General features: G+C 40.5%; 1 protein-coding gene across 1 annotated transcript in view; it reads right to left on the reverse strand.

Annotated features, from left to right (window-relative positions):
- Positions 1-8,355: 8,355 nt before the first annotated feature.
- The window catches only part of AASS (aminoadipate-semialdehyde synthase), a 61,577-nt gene continuing 53,382 nt past the window's right edge, over positions 8,356-16,550 (reverse strand). Inside the window, exons 20-24 of the mRNA XM_039239684.1 lie at positions 14,068-14,163; positions 11,395-11,510; positions 10,634-10,722; positions 9,951-10,127; positions 8,356-8,576 (exon numbers count right to left, since the gene is read on the reverse strand). Coding sequence (XP_039095615.1) covers positions 8,458-8,576; positions 9,951-10,127; positions 10,634-10,722; positions 11,395-11,510; positions 14,068-14,163 — 597 coding nt within the window. The 3' untranslated portion in view covers positions 8,356-8,457. The remainder of the gene's footprint in view (positions 8,577-9,950; positions 10,128-10,633; positions 10,723-11,394; positions 11,511-14,067; positions 14,164-16,550) is intronic.

Consider the following 16,550-nt stretch of genomic DNA (forward strand, 5'->3'; position numbering starts at 1 on the left):
TTACAGTAATCATTTTTCAAATGTAAAACAAGATATGGAAGTGGGCGTAAGAAAGGCTGTGGGTGTAAACTTGAAACTAGTCGTCACAGATGCAACAATACATTCTGTTCAGCCCGTCTGTGGCGACACATTCTAAGCAGGCCACGAGACTGAGCTTTGAAAAACTTTCCAGATATGCTATTTTGCCATGCTTTCCGCTGCACCTCTGGCAGTGCCATCCATCATGTCTCTCAGATTCTTAGGATCTCGCTTCAGTCTTAGAGGAGGTGACTCACTTCTGGATTATCCACATAGAGAAATGAACAGATGCAAGAAATATCTGCCTTGTCGCTCACTTGTTTAATGAAGCCATGCACCAGAAACTATTGCATGGAGGTTCCTAGTAAAGAATATTAAATTAAGAAGTCTCTCATAGGGGTGTCTGGGTGGCTTAATTGGTTAAGCATCCGACTCTTGATTTTAGCCCAGGGGTGTGAGATCGAGCCCCACATTAGGCTCCACATTAAGTGTGGACCCTGCTTGAGATTCTCTCTGTCTCTCTCTTTTTCTCAAAATAAAACAAAATCTTTAAAAAGTAAAATAGATTTATTTAAAAAAAAAGAAAATTCTCTCATGGCACCTCTATTTCAAGTAAGTGTTTTAATGGATGCAGGAAGTTAAACCTGCATTTCAAAGGCTTTTTAGAGAGTAAATGAGAAAACTTCCACCTTTTGTCATTCTAGTATATCAGTTGTAAGCCCATGGCAATGTGTAAAGAGGTTCAAAGAACCATTTAAAGAAAACATGAAATTGTTAGAAAATAAGGCCAGTGAGGAAAGGCTGATAATTGGGGTCATAGCTGTGTATTCACGGAGTCTACCTGCAGCCACTTCTCCTTCTAGGGTGCCTTTCTGTGGTAGATAGTCTTTTCCAAAAATAGCTCAACAGCATCTTCCATCCCACATGGGACTCTTTGAAACTCAGCCCATTGAGCAGTGGGGTCAATGGCCCTTGCCCTTGAACCTGGGTGTACTTATGACCACAGTGAAAGTGACACAATGTGACTTCTGAGGCTAAGTCATAAAAGGCAATACAGCTGCCTAGCTCTTTTGGGATGTTTGCTCTGAGAACAGGGCCACCATGCTGTGGCAAAGCCCACACATAGAAAGAAAACTGGGTCCTGGCCTTCTGCCCTTCCTGAGCTTCCAGTGGACAGCTAGAACCACCTTGCCACCTACAGGAACAAGCTGCCTTCACTGGAGCCCCCCAGCTTCCAGTTGACACACCCCAAGTGACACTGTGTGAAGCAGAGACAGCTGTCCCCCTTGAGTCCTGCCCAAACTGCAAACTGATAAACAAAATAAATGTTTTAAACCACTCCATTTTGGGGTGGTTTGTTACACAGGATAGTAATTAGAACACTTCTTAAACTTCCAAGCCCGAAAAGCCGTAACTTATAGTCCCCTGACTCCCTTGCAGCTACAGCTGTGGGGTGAATCACAGTCCACCAAATACAGAGAGCCACAAAGTATGGAAACCCATACAATATTGTTTTACCATGCACTGTAATATGATATTACCCCATTTATTATGCATTTGCCTGCTCCTTGCATTTCTGGCCACTCTGTAAATACTGACACACAAGATTTAGAAGACAGAAATAAGGCAGAGGCCATCTTCCTGTTCTTGCCCCTGCTGGTCAAAGGAAGCAAGAGTGTAGGGCTGTGGGCAGCGGAGTTCCAGGGCATCGAGTGGAGAGCCAGTAGCAGCCATGGCAGGAAGACCAAGTTCTCCTGATTCAAGCTGCCCAACACCCAGACACCAGCTGCGAGTGTAAGATCTTGCTCCTACCGCCTTGTATGCCTTTCTCTTTTAAATGCCTAGCATGGTTTATGTTTCCTCTTCCTAATAACTGACTCAGTAGCCTGGAGAAGTGTCTAAATGACATTCTCAGTTTTTTTTAAGTACCTTCTCTTTCTTCAACCACTACAGTGGCCTCTGAATATCACCCCCCCTCACCCTCTCCCGAGTCCCTCTCAACACCAGGGCCAAAGAAATCTTTTAGAAGCACAAAGCTGATCTTACCAGCCCCCTGGATTATTGATCATGACATAATTTCAATCTATTGTGACACAATGATTGTGATAGTTGGGGTTGATTCAAATATCACAAAATGATGCCCTTTACCCACCCTTATGCTCTGGGGAAATGTCAACAAGCAGTCTAAGAAGCAACAAATGAAAGAGAAATGGGAAGAATGCCTCTTCAGCATTACCAGCTAATGCTAAAAAATAACAAAACTGCTTTATATGTAAGTGGAGCCTATAACAACCTTCCCTTATCTATACTTCCACCATCACCACCTTTACCACCAAGCTTTTAAGTGTCAATACTATACCATACACACTCACACACACACACACACACACACACACACACACACTACTATAGGCCAGGCCGCAGGCCTTATGATGGGTATTAAAAATACATAGGAATACTGGGGCGCCTGGGTGGCTTAGTCGGTTAAGCGTCCGACTTTCGCTTAGGTCATGATCTCGCAGTTCATGGGTTCGGGCCCCGTGTCGGGCTCTGTGCTGACTGCCAGCTCAGAGCCTGGAGCCTGTTTCGGTCTGTGACTCCCTCTCTCTCTGACCCTCCCCTGCTCATGCTGTCTCTCTCTCTCTCTCTCCTAGAAATAAATAAAATATTAAAAAAAATACATAGGAATATTAATTTGAGTTCCCACAGAAGCAGACCCTGAGACAATGTTTTAAGTACAAGTCATTTATTTGGTAGGTGGCCCCAGAAAATACCCACAAGTAAGAAAATTGGGGAAATATAATCATATTTGTAGTTTTGAAAGACTAATGTGTCTAATGCATTTGCTGTGAGGAGAATGGACATCAAGGAAGCAATTCTGAATACAAGGAGGCCAGGTAAAAGGCTGTTGCAATGATCCACGTATAAGATGATAGTGACCTTGGATGAGACTAGCTCTCCGTGGGTGGAAAGACAAAGATGGAGTCCAAGGATGGATGAGGAGGGATTCAGTGGAGAAAAGGAAAACTGAGTTGCTGAATATGGAAGTAAGAGAAAGGAAAGTATGAAGGATTATATCCTAAACGGGGAAGAAGATGGTTTCCATTTCCTGAGATGGGCAATCAGAAGGAAGAACTACTTTGGGAGGAAATCCCTAGAGTGGCCCCACTGAGAAACACGAGTTTATACTACAAACTATTAAACCTATGCTGGGAGATATCCCAACAGAGGTATGAGTAGTAGCTGGTGGATACTCAGAAGCTCAGGTGAGGACGCTTGGGATTCCTTAGAAATAAAGGTGATGTTCAAAGCCTTTCTTCATTAAGCATCTTACATATTGAACCATTTGCATAATGGTTGAATAATTCAGCCAATGTTAAATTTAAAATTTCATGGATCAAAAATTAAAATGAACCACTCTGTGCCAGCCGAAATATTTAAGTTTTTTAAAGCATTCTTGTAGTATTTTAACAATCCATGCCCCTCATCCTTTCTCTTGGTCTTCTCTGTTCGACAGCCTATTCCAGTTTCTTCCATCTATCAATTCCCATTTGATTTCTCTTTTTAAGTACTTCCCTCAACTTGGAAGGAAAAACTTGTTTTATCAACAGTTTGCTAATAGGACAGGCATGGTTTTTCTGTATTGGAGCTACCAGGTTTCGGATCAAGTATGGGGACTCGCTTCACCCTTGACAGCTTTGCCAGGAACCCGACTTAGTTAGAAGAAATGAACTTCAAATGAATTGAAGCCAAGTGCTGGGCTGCTGCTTGAGTTGTACCTGGCAACAGCCCAGAATCATCTTCGAACAGAGAGACGAACAATATCCGTGCCGTTTTATCAGGCTCTGCGGCTGGAAGCGAGATTCTCAGGACTGAAGAATGCGTTATCAGTGATGTGTATACTCTAGCAATCAGCACAGCACTGGGAGGTACCAGAAACCCTCTATTTTACCACACGAACAACATAAAGTCAGGGTCATAACAGGGTGAGAACCTGTTAACCTGGCAAGTTAGGACTCCACTCTATGTTTCATAATTCTTGCTACTTAATAAAAAGTAAAAATGAGTGTTAGGATTAAAACAAAATTGGAAAAAGGGAGTTAGTAGATTAGCAGTCAGTGACTAACAAGTATCGCTCCAAGAAAAACAGAAAGCTTTTCTCACTGGATCCTTCCCGGTAGATTTCAAGTCTGGCAAATGTAGTTTCACTGCAGACAATCAACAAATGTAAACCCTTGTGAAGCTAGTCTATACACCATATGAGGGTAATATTGGCTACTCTGCATGGCTGTGCAAATTGCGCGTGCAACTAAGGGGGAGATAGTTACATCATAGACACTGAATATTACGACATGCATTTAATATGATTAATACTTATTATGAGAGTAGTAAAATGTTCTGATAAATTATATATTTGAAAATTTTTGATAGATGTGTCTTGAAAGAGCAGTGTCTTTGTCTAATTCTCAAAGAGGCACCACATGGGCTAGTGGTGGTCCTAATAACCCACCATAAGAGAGGTATTATAAATCAAAGTGCTTCCCAAATTTTATCAAGTAGATATTTTGGATGACTTCAAATGACAATAAAATTTCAATATTAAGTCTTGTCACTTAAGCAAGTCATTTAACTTTGTGAGACACATTTTATCTTCTGTAAAATCAATGGCCCAACCAAATGATTATTCTGGTCCTTTCCACTCTACTGCTTTAATATTCTCATTATGGAGCAGATATACCTATAGTTTGTTTGAGGAGAACAGATCATTGAGGAGTCTTCCAAAGGTATCCAAAGGATTGAAAAAACATCTCTAAGCTAAAATCTCATTAACATAAATGTCAGGCAAAAATGTTATTGCATAAGAGGGAAGAACACTAACTTTGAACATCTACAAGGGACCAGACTTTTCCCTTATATTTTCTCGTTAACTTTTATAACTATCATGCAGGTTACCGTTATCCTTATTTTATGGAAAAGTAGCTCATATGTTGTAAAACCAACCAAACTGCTTTGAGGGGAAGAACTTCTAGTGTCTCCTTTGTCTAGGACAGGAAAGCTGGACAACACAAATATTTTTATATGAAAGAGGCCAAAAGAGATCTGGCAGATGTGAGCATTCAATCTACTAAAATGGTAGGACCAGGGTGGTAAAGTGCAGTTGAAGGACCAAGTCTGCCCAGTTGTTTTTAAATATAAAGCTTTATGGGAACACAGTCACGTCAATTCATTTATGTACTCCCTATGACTGATTTCACACTACAAAGGCAGCAGAGAGAAGTCATGACCCCCTTTGGCTTCCAAAGCCTAAAATATGTACTATCTAGCCCTTTACAGTAAAGGTTTGCTTATCCCTGAGTGAGCCATTTTCTTGTAAGTATAATCTACCCATTCATCCCTAGACCTTACCACCACCACCTTTATTAATTACTGAAATTTCTGCTGGAAAGCGTATTGAGAACCAATGCAGTGTGTGATTACATCCATCTTTACTGAAGCTTACTGACATTTTCTTCTCTAGCACAGCCCCTAGTACTTAAAACAGACTAGCTCTTCAATCATACCCCCTTTATCATTCATTGTTATTACGAAGTCCAAACCAATAATTATATTGAGCACTAAACATTTCCCTCACCCACCTAAGGTGATAGTTTTCTAGTTCCCATTCCATCTGGGCATTCTTCTAGATTGCAGGGAGAATCAATGTGACATTCATATTTTCTAATCGACTATGTTGAACTCAATGTTGCGGTTAAAAAAACTGCCATAACAGAAATATCTTTACCTATTAATATTGATCTCCACATATTATTTTTGACGGGTGGAACTAGAACTTAGTCAACTCTGATCCATTTCAAATGGAATTGATGTTTTCTCAACTTCTATATATACCCCACACATAATGAATGCCTCCTTATTTCAAGAGCAGAATTTATTCCATATGTCAGGATATGAGTATAGTCGTGGAAAGTCAAACAATGGTTTAGTTTATATTTCTAAATGGAAATGGTTTTCCCCCAAGAAGCAAAAAAGAAAAAGGTTTTATTTATAATTTAATCATTTTATAACAACTTGAGCTATAATTCACAACCTATGCAATTCACACAAAGTATACAATTCAGTGATTTTTAGCATATTCACAGGGTTGTGTCACCACTACCACAATCAACTCTACAACATTTCATCACCACCTTAAAAAGAAACCCCAAACTCATTAGCAGTCACTCCCACATTCCCTCAACCCCCCAACCCTAGGCAATCACTAATCTACTGTTCTGGACAATTTCATATAAATGAGACCACATCATTTTGGGGTCTGGTTTCTTTCACTTAGCATAATGTTTTCAAGGGTCAACCATGTTGTAGCATGTATTAGAACTTCATTTCTTTTTTGCTGCCAAATAATATTCCATTGTGTGGATATATCAGATTTTGTTTATCCATTTATCAGTTGATGAACATTTGGCTTGCTTTGATTTTTTGCTATTGTGACTAATGCTGCCATAAACATCTGTTTATACATTTTTGTGCAGACATATGTTTTCATTTCTCTCGAGTAGGTACCTAAGAGTGAATTGCTGCCTCCTGTGGTAACTCTATGCTTAACCTTTGGAGGAACTGCCAAAGTGTCTTTCCAAGTGGTTGCACAGATTTACATTTCCACCAGCAGTTTATGAGGGCTCCAATTTCTCCACACCCCCACAAACACTTGCTATTACCTTTTTCATTATAACTATCCTAATAAGTATGAAGTGGTATATCACCATACATTTGATTTGCATTTCCGTGGTAGATAATGGTGCTGAACATCCTTTCATGTGCTTACTGGTTTTGTATATCTTCTTCAGAGAACTGTCAATTCATACCATGAGTCCACTTTTTAAATTAGGCTCTTTGTCTACTTATTGGTTACAGTAGTTCTGTATATATTCTAAATACAGTTTCCACCCTTACCTGATATATGATTTGCAAAAGTTTTCTTTCCTTGTATGGGTTGTCTTAATGGCATCCATGGAAGTACAAAAGCTTTTAATTCTGATGATGCCCAATTTATCCATTTTTGTTTTTGTTTTTGTTCCTTGTGCCTTTGGTTTCGATTATTTAAGAAATCATCGCTTAATCCAAGGGCATGAAGACTTATATTTTTTATTTCTTCTAAAAGTTTTATAGTGTTTGCTCTTATATTTAGGCCTTTGGTCCATTTTGAGTTAATTTTTACATATGCTGTGAGGTAGAAGTCCAATGTCATTCTTTTGCATGTGGACATCCAATTGTTCCAGCACCATTTGATGAAAAGACTATTTTCCTCTATTGAATTGTCTTAGCACCCTTTTCAAAAATCAATTGACCATAAATATGATGATTATCTCTGGACTCTCAATCTATTCCTATTTTATTATTTTTCATACTACTGTAAATTCAATTATTTTTTCAGTATCATTTTTGTTTCATTTATTGATAATTATACAGAAATGCAATCAAGTTTTGTATATTAATCTTGTGTCCTGCAGCTTTGCTGAACTCAAGTATTAGTTCTAATACTTTCTTAAAGTATTCTTCTGGATTTTCTGTGTATAAGAACATACCATCTCCGAATAGAGATAGTTTTACTTCTTCTTTTCGAATATGGATGTGCTTAATTTCATTTACTTGCCTAATTGCCCTGGCTATACCCTCCAGTACAAGTTGAGTAGAAGTGCCAAGAGCAGATATTACTGTCTTGTTTCTGATCTCAAGGGGAAATCCTTCAGCCTTTCATCATTAAATATGATGTCAGCTATGGGTTTTTCATAGATGTTCTTTATCAGGTTGAAAAAGCCAATTCCTAGTTTGTTGAGTCTTTTTATTATGAAAGGGTGTTAGATTTTGTTAAATGCTTTTTCGGTCTCTAATGGGGTGATCATGTGGAATTTCATCTAATCTTACCTATTTCTTTTTCCAATGATCAAAACTATAAGAAATGTCATTTACTAGATAAATCATAATTTTGCCCAAAAAGCCATAGAATAGAACTATTGCAAAGGCTTACAGATAGGTACTCTAAAAGTATCTAACTGAATCATTTGAAACATACAAAAATAGAGCTGTGGGAAAATTTTTTTCTTACCAAAAAGATAAAAGTTTATCTGCTGATCATAAGAAAATATATTCTTATAAGACAAAAAGTTGCACAATAAATTAACATATAACACAATCATCACTTTTACATACACATGAAAAAATACATGTAGAATTATTAAACTTCTCTGGTAATTACTGGCATCTCCTGTTCCAAATGTTTTCATATCCAAATAGAGACTTATATTTTAAAAACATCATTATATTGACTGACTCAAAAAAATATCATGCTTTATATTTCAAAGTAGCCCATTAGCAAGCACGTTTGTTGCACAAATGTTCAAAACGATGCTACGTGGGAAGATAACAAGACATAATTCTCAATTACGGTGTGATTGTGCTCTGTGTTGAATATATAATGCCTTCTGCTTGAATTCGCTCCAGTATTGGTCCATAGATCTCCTTTGAAAAGGGCCCCATCAGACCTTTAGCTTTAATTTCACCTAGAAGAAAATAAATTTGTAGTTACCATTTTAAAGGTGCCATTAAGGTTAATTTCCACTTCAAGAGTCTCCAAACCATTAACAGGGAAAGGGATTACCTGCAAGCATAGGTGGACTTAAGGACAGAGTCAGAAGGTATGCATCTAACTGCGTTAACTATTGCCAAAATGATCAGAGAATAAAGAGTACTATGAAAGGAAAGTAAACTTGTCTGCTTTATTTGTTGATGTTTTTTCTTAAAGCATAATACCAACAGAATGAATTAAAACCAGTCTGATGATTTGGGCACAGGCTTCTGTGAGGAAGACTGAAATAGCCAGTCTGAGTTCTTTCCTTAATGTCCACGATGACCTTATTCTTCATCACTTCTTCAATGCTGGTTCCTCAAGAACTAAGTGGGTAGTTTAATTTGATATTGGCTGATGCGCTATTGTAGATACACTTCCTCAGTATTTCACATGTATGTGCTTGATGTTTGTTATTCCCTTCACATACCAACAAGGGCCAAATGGGGAGTTATACTCAAAGGTAATGCTTACTGAATGAATATATAGATGATCTTAAGGGGACAGACAACAGTTGAAATTTGATTTCACTCAGTCCAAAATATTTACTGAGTACTGATAATATACGGCGATATGAAGATTAATAAAACGTGCTCTATATTTTTGAGGATATGAAAGTGAATACCCTCTGCTACTTCAGTGTTAACCACCCCTAAAATATGAAAAATTAAAGAAAGAAAGAATTAACATTGCCTAGGGGGTCACATATGTGGTAGGAGTTTTATATAATATTTCACTTCAGGATCACAGAAAACCTCTGAATTAGGAAGACAATCCCCTGGGGCACCTGGGTGGCTTAGTCGGTTAAGCGTCCGACTTTCGCTTAGGTCATGATCTCGAGGTTCGTGGGTTCGAGCCCCGCGTCGGGCACTGTGCTGACTGCCAGCTCAGAGCATGGAGAATGTTTCAGTCTGTGACTCCCTCTCTCTCTGACCCTCCCCTGCTCACGCTGTCTCTCTCTCTCTCCTAGAAATAAATAAAACATTAAAAAAATTTTAAAAAAAATAATAAAAGGAAGACAATCCCCACTTTAAAGATGAGGGAGCTCGAGCTCAGAGACACTGAGTAACTTGCGCTCCATCACTCTGCCATCTTGTGATTGAACTTGGACAGAAATAAGGGATAACTCCAAAACCCATGGCTTTTACTCACCAAACATGATCTCTCAGTCAGTCAGCACTTAGAACTGAGATGGCTCACTTTTAGTGAACTCCAGTGTCATACTCAAGAGTAATTTTTTGACATCCAGGCACCAAATGACTTAGAGATGATATGGACACAGACTCAGTTCTCCAATGAAGGGACTTACCATCAAGCAACATCTTGGCTGCCATGGCAGTGGGTAACCCCACAGTTTTAGCCATGGCTGAAAAGCCATTGACATCCCCGTAAACCACAAGGTCAATAGTTTTATTTTCTAAATGTCCAGAAGGATGTCTGATTCCAAAACTGTCTCTCATCACAATCATATCCTTCTCTCCAGGACCTTAAAATAAACAGACATTATTAAATGTTATTATCATTACAACTGCAATACTGCATTTCATCTGCGCCTGCCCTTTTGCTCTCACAGGTTTCCCTGCCCATCACATGCAGTCCTTAGACAATTATCTATGCTGCTTTCTAGTCCAAAGACCAAGGGAAAAACCTCAAGAAATGATAACGCTGGCCATGCTCCTCTGGCTAGGCTGCTATCACTGGAGCCTGGCTACAGACATGAGAGCACTACGACAGAACACCCACTCTTCCTCCGAAATGCTCCTTCAGCATTTCCCTAATGCAATACAAGTGAAGCTAATAATTTGTCCATTTCCCATATTCCCCACGCTCATTCCTGTCTGATAGCTCTCTGATTCTTCCCTCTGGGAAAACAGCCCAAGCACCCTTTTCCTCCTCGCATACTTCCTCTCCCTACATCTGGGCTCCAGCCTCCCATCACATCCACTAGCAGTGCTGACTGCATCTGACGCTAACGCCCCAAGGCCCACCTACCATAGGAGAGTTTCCTGGCCAAATGCTTGGAGAGAGCGTCCACCACAGACTCTGCTCGAGGGACTTGCTCATCCCCAAGTAAGCCCAACCTGAGAAGCACAAGAGGCAGCTGTGTTAGGACAAGTCCTACACATAATCTCACTTGCGAGGCAGAGGGAGCTCTTTGGATTTTATCTTGAACAGGGAAGAATCACAAGACAACGATCCAACTTATAGGGTTCTCCTGAATTGTAAATAAGAGTAACAATAGTAATGTTTTAATCTTTAGAATCATTCCCAGACTCCCGAGGGCAGGGCTCCCTGGAGCAGAACTGACACACTGCACATCCCTGTCATTGCAAAGCTTCGTATGAGATTAATTTACAGGTTAGTTTTCCCACATTAAGGAGACCAGCATAATATGCCACCACTGTGTGATTGTTATAAAGTGGGTTCCAGAAGTCTAGGAGAATCTCCTACTGGAGAGAAATAAACTACTCCAGGTTTCTCAGGAACTGAGTAGTAGTGTCTCAAAATAAGTATTTCCCAAGTTATAATTGCCATTGAATTTCTCTTTTTATCTGTTTTTTTTTTTTATCCCCACACGAACATAGTACATGTTAATCTCTCTACAACAGGCCAACATTAGATCAGAAAATTAATCAAAGACAATGTAAAATGTGTGGCTTTATCTTGACCTCTCTTTGACTAAAAGCACTAAGAATCATTGATACTGAGAGAATCCAGTACTTTGCTCTCTAAGTTGGTTGGTGTACGCCTACCGTTCAGCAGCCTCCAGCTGGGTATGGTCTCTTCCTAATTTCTTAAGGACAGCTTCCTTAAGTACATCATGCGTGGAGGATGGTGAAATCCCAACTAGTTCACAAAGGAGTTCTTTCTGGTTATAAAAATACAGATAAAATTCTAAGTTTCTAACTTAAAAAAATCAGTTGAGAAATTATCTTATTAAGGCATTTGGCCACAAATGCACCTCAAGTTTTAAGTCAGAAAGGACTAGAAATAGTAAACTGTTACACATACATGTGCACACACACATCTGCACACCCACAAATGAATAACTGACATTCCCAAGTAGTATTTCAGCAATAAAAATAGGTCATAACATCAAATCAATACTAAATAGATGGTACCATGTTTACTATTACATTCTTGCCTTTGCATATCCTCTCCATTACTTTTTCATCCATTCTCCCTCACCCTCCAGTAGCCCATTTTGGTCAGGATCAAGTGGAAGGGGCTCATTGCCAGTAGCAACCAGAGTTCTTCTGGAGGTTCAAGAGATGGGAAAGACCTTGCAAGATACTAAAACTTCAAAGCAAGAACACTTAAGCAGTGGTCATAGCCTTTTCTACTTTCTAAACAAGACTTTTTCCAGGATCCCAAGGAAAAAAGTTATAATTTTGATTAAGAATCAACAAACTGGCTCACAGACCAAATCTGGCTCACCACCTGGTTTTGTAAAGAAAAATTTTTATTGGAAGGTAGTCATGCTCATCTGTCTATATGTATTTGTGTATGATAGAATTGAGTATGTTTTGTAGCCCAATGTTCATAGCAGCACTTTCAACAATAGCCAAATCATGGAAAGGGCCTAAGTGTCCATCAACTGATGAATGGATGAAGAAGGTGTGGTTTATCTATACAATGGAATACTACATGGCAATGAGAAAGAATGAAATCTGACCATGTGTAGCAACATGGGTGGAACTTGAGGGTGCTATGCTGAGCGAAATAATTCAGGCAGAGAAGGACAGATACCATATGTTTGCAGGTATAGGTGGGTTAGGAGGAACTTAACGGAGGACCATGGGGGAGAAGAAGGGGAAAAATAGTGGGGGAGAGGGAGGGAGGCAAACCATGAGAGACTCTTGAATGCTAAGAACAAACTGAGGGCTGGTGGGGGTGGAGAAGAGGGGAAGGGGGGTGATGGGCATGGAGGAGGGCACTTGTTGGGATGAGCACTGGGTGTTATATGGAAACCAACTTGATAATAAACTATTAAAAAAAAAGAATTGAGTATGTGTGGTCCATAATGCCTAATATATTTACAACCTAGTCCTTTACAAAAAAAAAAGTTCACCAGCCACCAAACTACTGATTGCCACCAAACTGTTGCCACCAAAATCCTGATCCACTCCCTAAGAATGCCAGTACTGTGAGAAGTGAGATGATTCATTTTCAAAAATACCAAGTAAAAGCAGTGCTGTCTAGTTAACAACAGGTTTACAAACTATTGGAAATATGTACGAACCACCCCCCCACCCCGCCCCAAATGGACTCTCAAACCCAAACCTTTAGACACTTCATTCCCTGATTCTTCTTCCCTACTCCATCTCATGGACTTATGTTCGAGAGGGCTTTGCAATGAGTAATTGCCAAAGAACTGAAGTCTTTGCATCACCTCAAGGAATGTATTTTTTGCCTTATGCTGTCATAGGCAAATTCCGGGTAAGGCTATAACCTCTGTACTACTCAGCCAACGAGGAACCAGTGGAGGGATTTGCATGCTAGGAGATAAATTGCCTACGGTGATTTGCCCCAAGTGTGCCTGTCCATCAGACACCCAGTCTTACAAGAACATTGATTAAACCCTCGCTTCACTGTCCTCCGAGTCTCTGCATCCCTCCTTTGAGTGGGTCAGTGGGCTTATTTCTCACAAGTATGAACCCTCCCAATCCAGCGGCCTCAATCTTGGAATTCACTCTAGAGATGTTTGCTCACTCCTGTCCAACACATACATTTATGAAAGGTAAAACTTAGATTTGGAAGGCTTTCAGATAATGTAGAAAACTGAATCCAAAGCAATGGCTAGCAAGAATCCCAAAGTTAGCAATACTGATCTTTTTCTCCTTGTGATACATTTCTGGCATTTCTACTGGACAAGGGTCACATTTGTTCAAGTCGAATGACTGACTAGTAACACCTGGCAGTTAGTGGAAGCTCTACTTTACATGCAATCCCAAGCCTTCCAAGTCCCTTCCAACCTTGAGACTCTGAGATATTAATGCAACACAGATTTGGGAATAAATTCAGTAACTGAGAATTCAAATTACTCATGGTTAAAAATGACCAAATGATAGACCTGATGGGATTTGGGCTCTCTCTCCCTGTTTATTAGCTCTAGGAGGCCCAAGTTTAACTCCTGTCACTGGGTCACCAATTAGACAAGTGGTAGAGCCCAGAGCCCAAATCTATCTCTTCTCGGGGCTGAGGGAGCAACCAAGTAGTACAAGTTGCTGCAAGAAATAAGCCCAGTGGGTCAGGCCCATGATCTCGCCATTCTTCCATAACAGGAAGAAAAGAGGGTCTGGGGTCATGGTTTATCTTCCCTGCACATAAGCCACAGAAGGGGTAATTTTGCTGGTCCAAACCAAAGTTCAAATCTGACCATTTCTGAAGAGCAGCAAACAACATACAATTTTGGAGTCACTCACCCAGGTGAGAGGGTTGGCCTCAGGTCGAAGGGCAGGAAATGGATCTCTGTTTATGAGACCCAGTTTTACAAATCCATTCAAAGCTTTGGCGTATCCCTAAAACAAGAATTGTCAAGTAGTAACTGAAATTTTTCCTTTCAAAGAAAAAAATTAAAAAGTTTTTTTGAGAAGAGGATCTGTCTTCATAATTCATTTAGAAAACAGGCTGAAAGTAGTCAACTGAATTGCTGGCTTATGGATGTAAACACCTTCAGGTTGAGATCAGAATCAGGAGTGTCACAGCGATTCTGCTGGTTTACATAACAGACCTTGAAAGACTTTGGTCTTTACTTTGGTAAAGTTTCTAGGTAACAAGGGAGGGGTATTTTCTGGCAGAAGAAGGGCAAATTTCCTCCTGTGCTATGTGCTTGCAGTTCAGCAAAATAGTATTTGATAGAACAGTTCCCTCTCTTATAATGGAAGAAGGGGCTTGCAAGAATATTATCACCCAAAAGCAGATAATTGATTAAGAGCCACTATCCTAATGCACATAGGTAGCAGGAAGAGAGGTAGGGATCAGAGAGCTTCTGCTCCAGTCACATGAATGTGGGGGAGGGGTGTCAAGAAGGAGTTGAGAAAGATCCCATGGGAAGGTGACAGCAAGCTGTGGGGACAGGCAGGTACAGGCCAGTAGCCAAAGCCTCCATGTCATACTCAGATGATAGTGTCTCATATCCAACATGGGAAAGAATATTCAGGTCACTGAAGGGTTGCTGGCACTGCCCTGAATGGTGGCCCTCATGGATGTGACCACTGCAACATCTTCCATCTTCTGCGGTTCTGTGGGAAGAGCCATCATCATACACATCCTTGAGAGCTTCACTCATTATTCAAGCTCTTACAATTCTCTGCTCCTGGGTCTTCATGTTTGGCAAGAGAGTGTATCTAAAGCTATCCGAAAATCCTCATTTCTGGACGCCCCCCCCCCCAATCTACTTACATTCTGGGAACAAAATGAAGAAAACTGAGTCAAGAAATCTACCAGTACTGAGAATGTTATGACTTCAATTCAGACTAAAGTTTCTGCCGTGCCTACAGGCTTATGGAATGAACACCCATGGTTCCTAGATCACAGGTTGCTATCATCCTGGTGATTTGATTTGATTCCCGGTCAGTGAGGACATTACAGTCATAGGAGTGCAGGTACCTGCTCTCCATGAGCAAACAATCTATTTCAGGAGACAACTGTTGAGACATAAGAGCTCGGTGCCAATAAATGGAATAAAAGCTACCGAGTAAGAAATGCAGTGGCTGTCTCTCTTTAAGAATAAATAGGAGTTAGACATGGCGAAATGAGGCAAACCAGAAGCCGGACTTCATGTGCCAATACTGTGTAAATAACCTCTGCTCTTACTTGAATTTGGTTCATACAAAAGTAACACCACCAGTGTCCACTGATTCCTGATGCCTGCCCCATGTGGGGGAAGGGGCTGGCAAAGTCCTGGATGAGGGAGCAGTGATCTTTAAGAACATGGTATGGAAAGCATCACCGAGACCAAAGTCCTGAAGGAGCTGAAGAGTGTGCAGACATCTTGGGAGAAAAGGTTCTGGGCAAAAGGAACAGCAAGTGAAAAGTAAGAGCCGGGAGAAGGTGTGCACAAGAATGGAGGGGTTATCCCTGATGGGCCTTCCATCTTCCAGAGAAAAGATCAGTGAATTGTAGATAACACACAAGAAAAATCTCGTCTCTGCCCTCACCAGGAAATCACACAAGGCACTGAGACCTGAAATCAGATTTCTGATTTTTAGAGAGCTTTTAGGGGTGCAGGTTGGAGTGGGCTGAATAGAGTCTCCCTCATAAGTCACATCTGCCCGGAACCTCAGAGTATGACCTTTTTGGGATATTTGCAGATATAGTTAGTTAAACATCTCAGGATGAAATCAACCTATATTTAAGGTGGGTCCTAAATCCAATGACAGGTGTCCTTACACGATGAGGAGAGGACACAGTGACACAAACAGGGGGTGATAATGAAGACAGAAACTGGGCCAAAATGTCAAGCTAAAGAACACCAAGACATGCAGGCGGCCACCAGAAGTGAGGAGAGAGGCATGGGGCAGTTTCTCCCTCAAAACTGCCAGAAGGTACCAACCCTGCCCACACTTTGATTTTAGGCTTCTGACCTCAAGAGAGGTGAGACAAAAAATTTCTGTTGTCATAAACTGCCTGGTTTATAGTCATTTGTTGAAACAGCCCTAGGAAACAAGTACACTGATTGTCTTAATCGGGTCACACGTGCCACTACTCTTTTGTGACTAACACATAAATGTGTGGTGGACGTTTGTATTTATGCTTCTAGAATCTGCACCCCATTTTGTGGTAAAAATATTTTAGATTTGCTTTGCGGAAAGTGACGCTGACCACCTCTTCAGCTTAGGGATGTGACGCAAAGGCAAAGGCTGCCAGGAGTATTTTATCCCACTGACCTCAGGGGCTGAGACAA

This window comes from Hyaena hyaena, unplaced genomic scaffold, assembly GCF_003009895.1.
Source record: "Hyaena hyaena isolate Hyena2069 unplaced genomic scaffold, ASM300989v1 scaffold_161, whole genome shotgun sequence".
In the NCBI taxonomy this organism is placed as follows: Eukaryota; Metazoa; Chordata; class Mammalia; order Carnivora; family Hyaenidae; genus Hyaena; species Hyaena hyaena.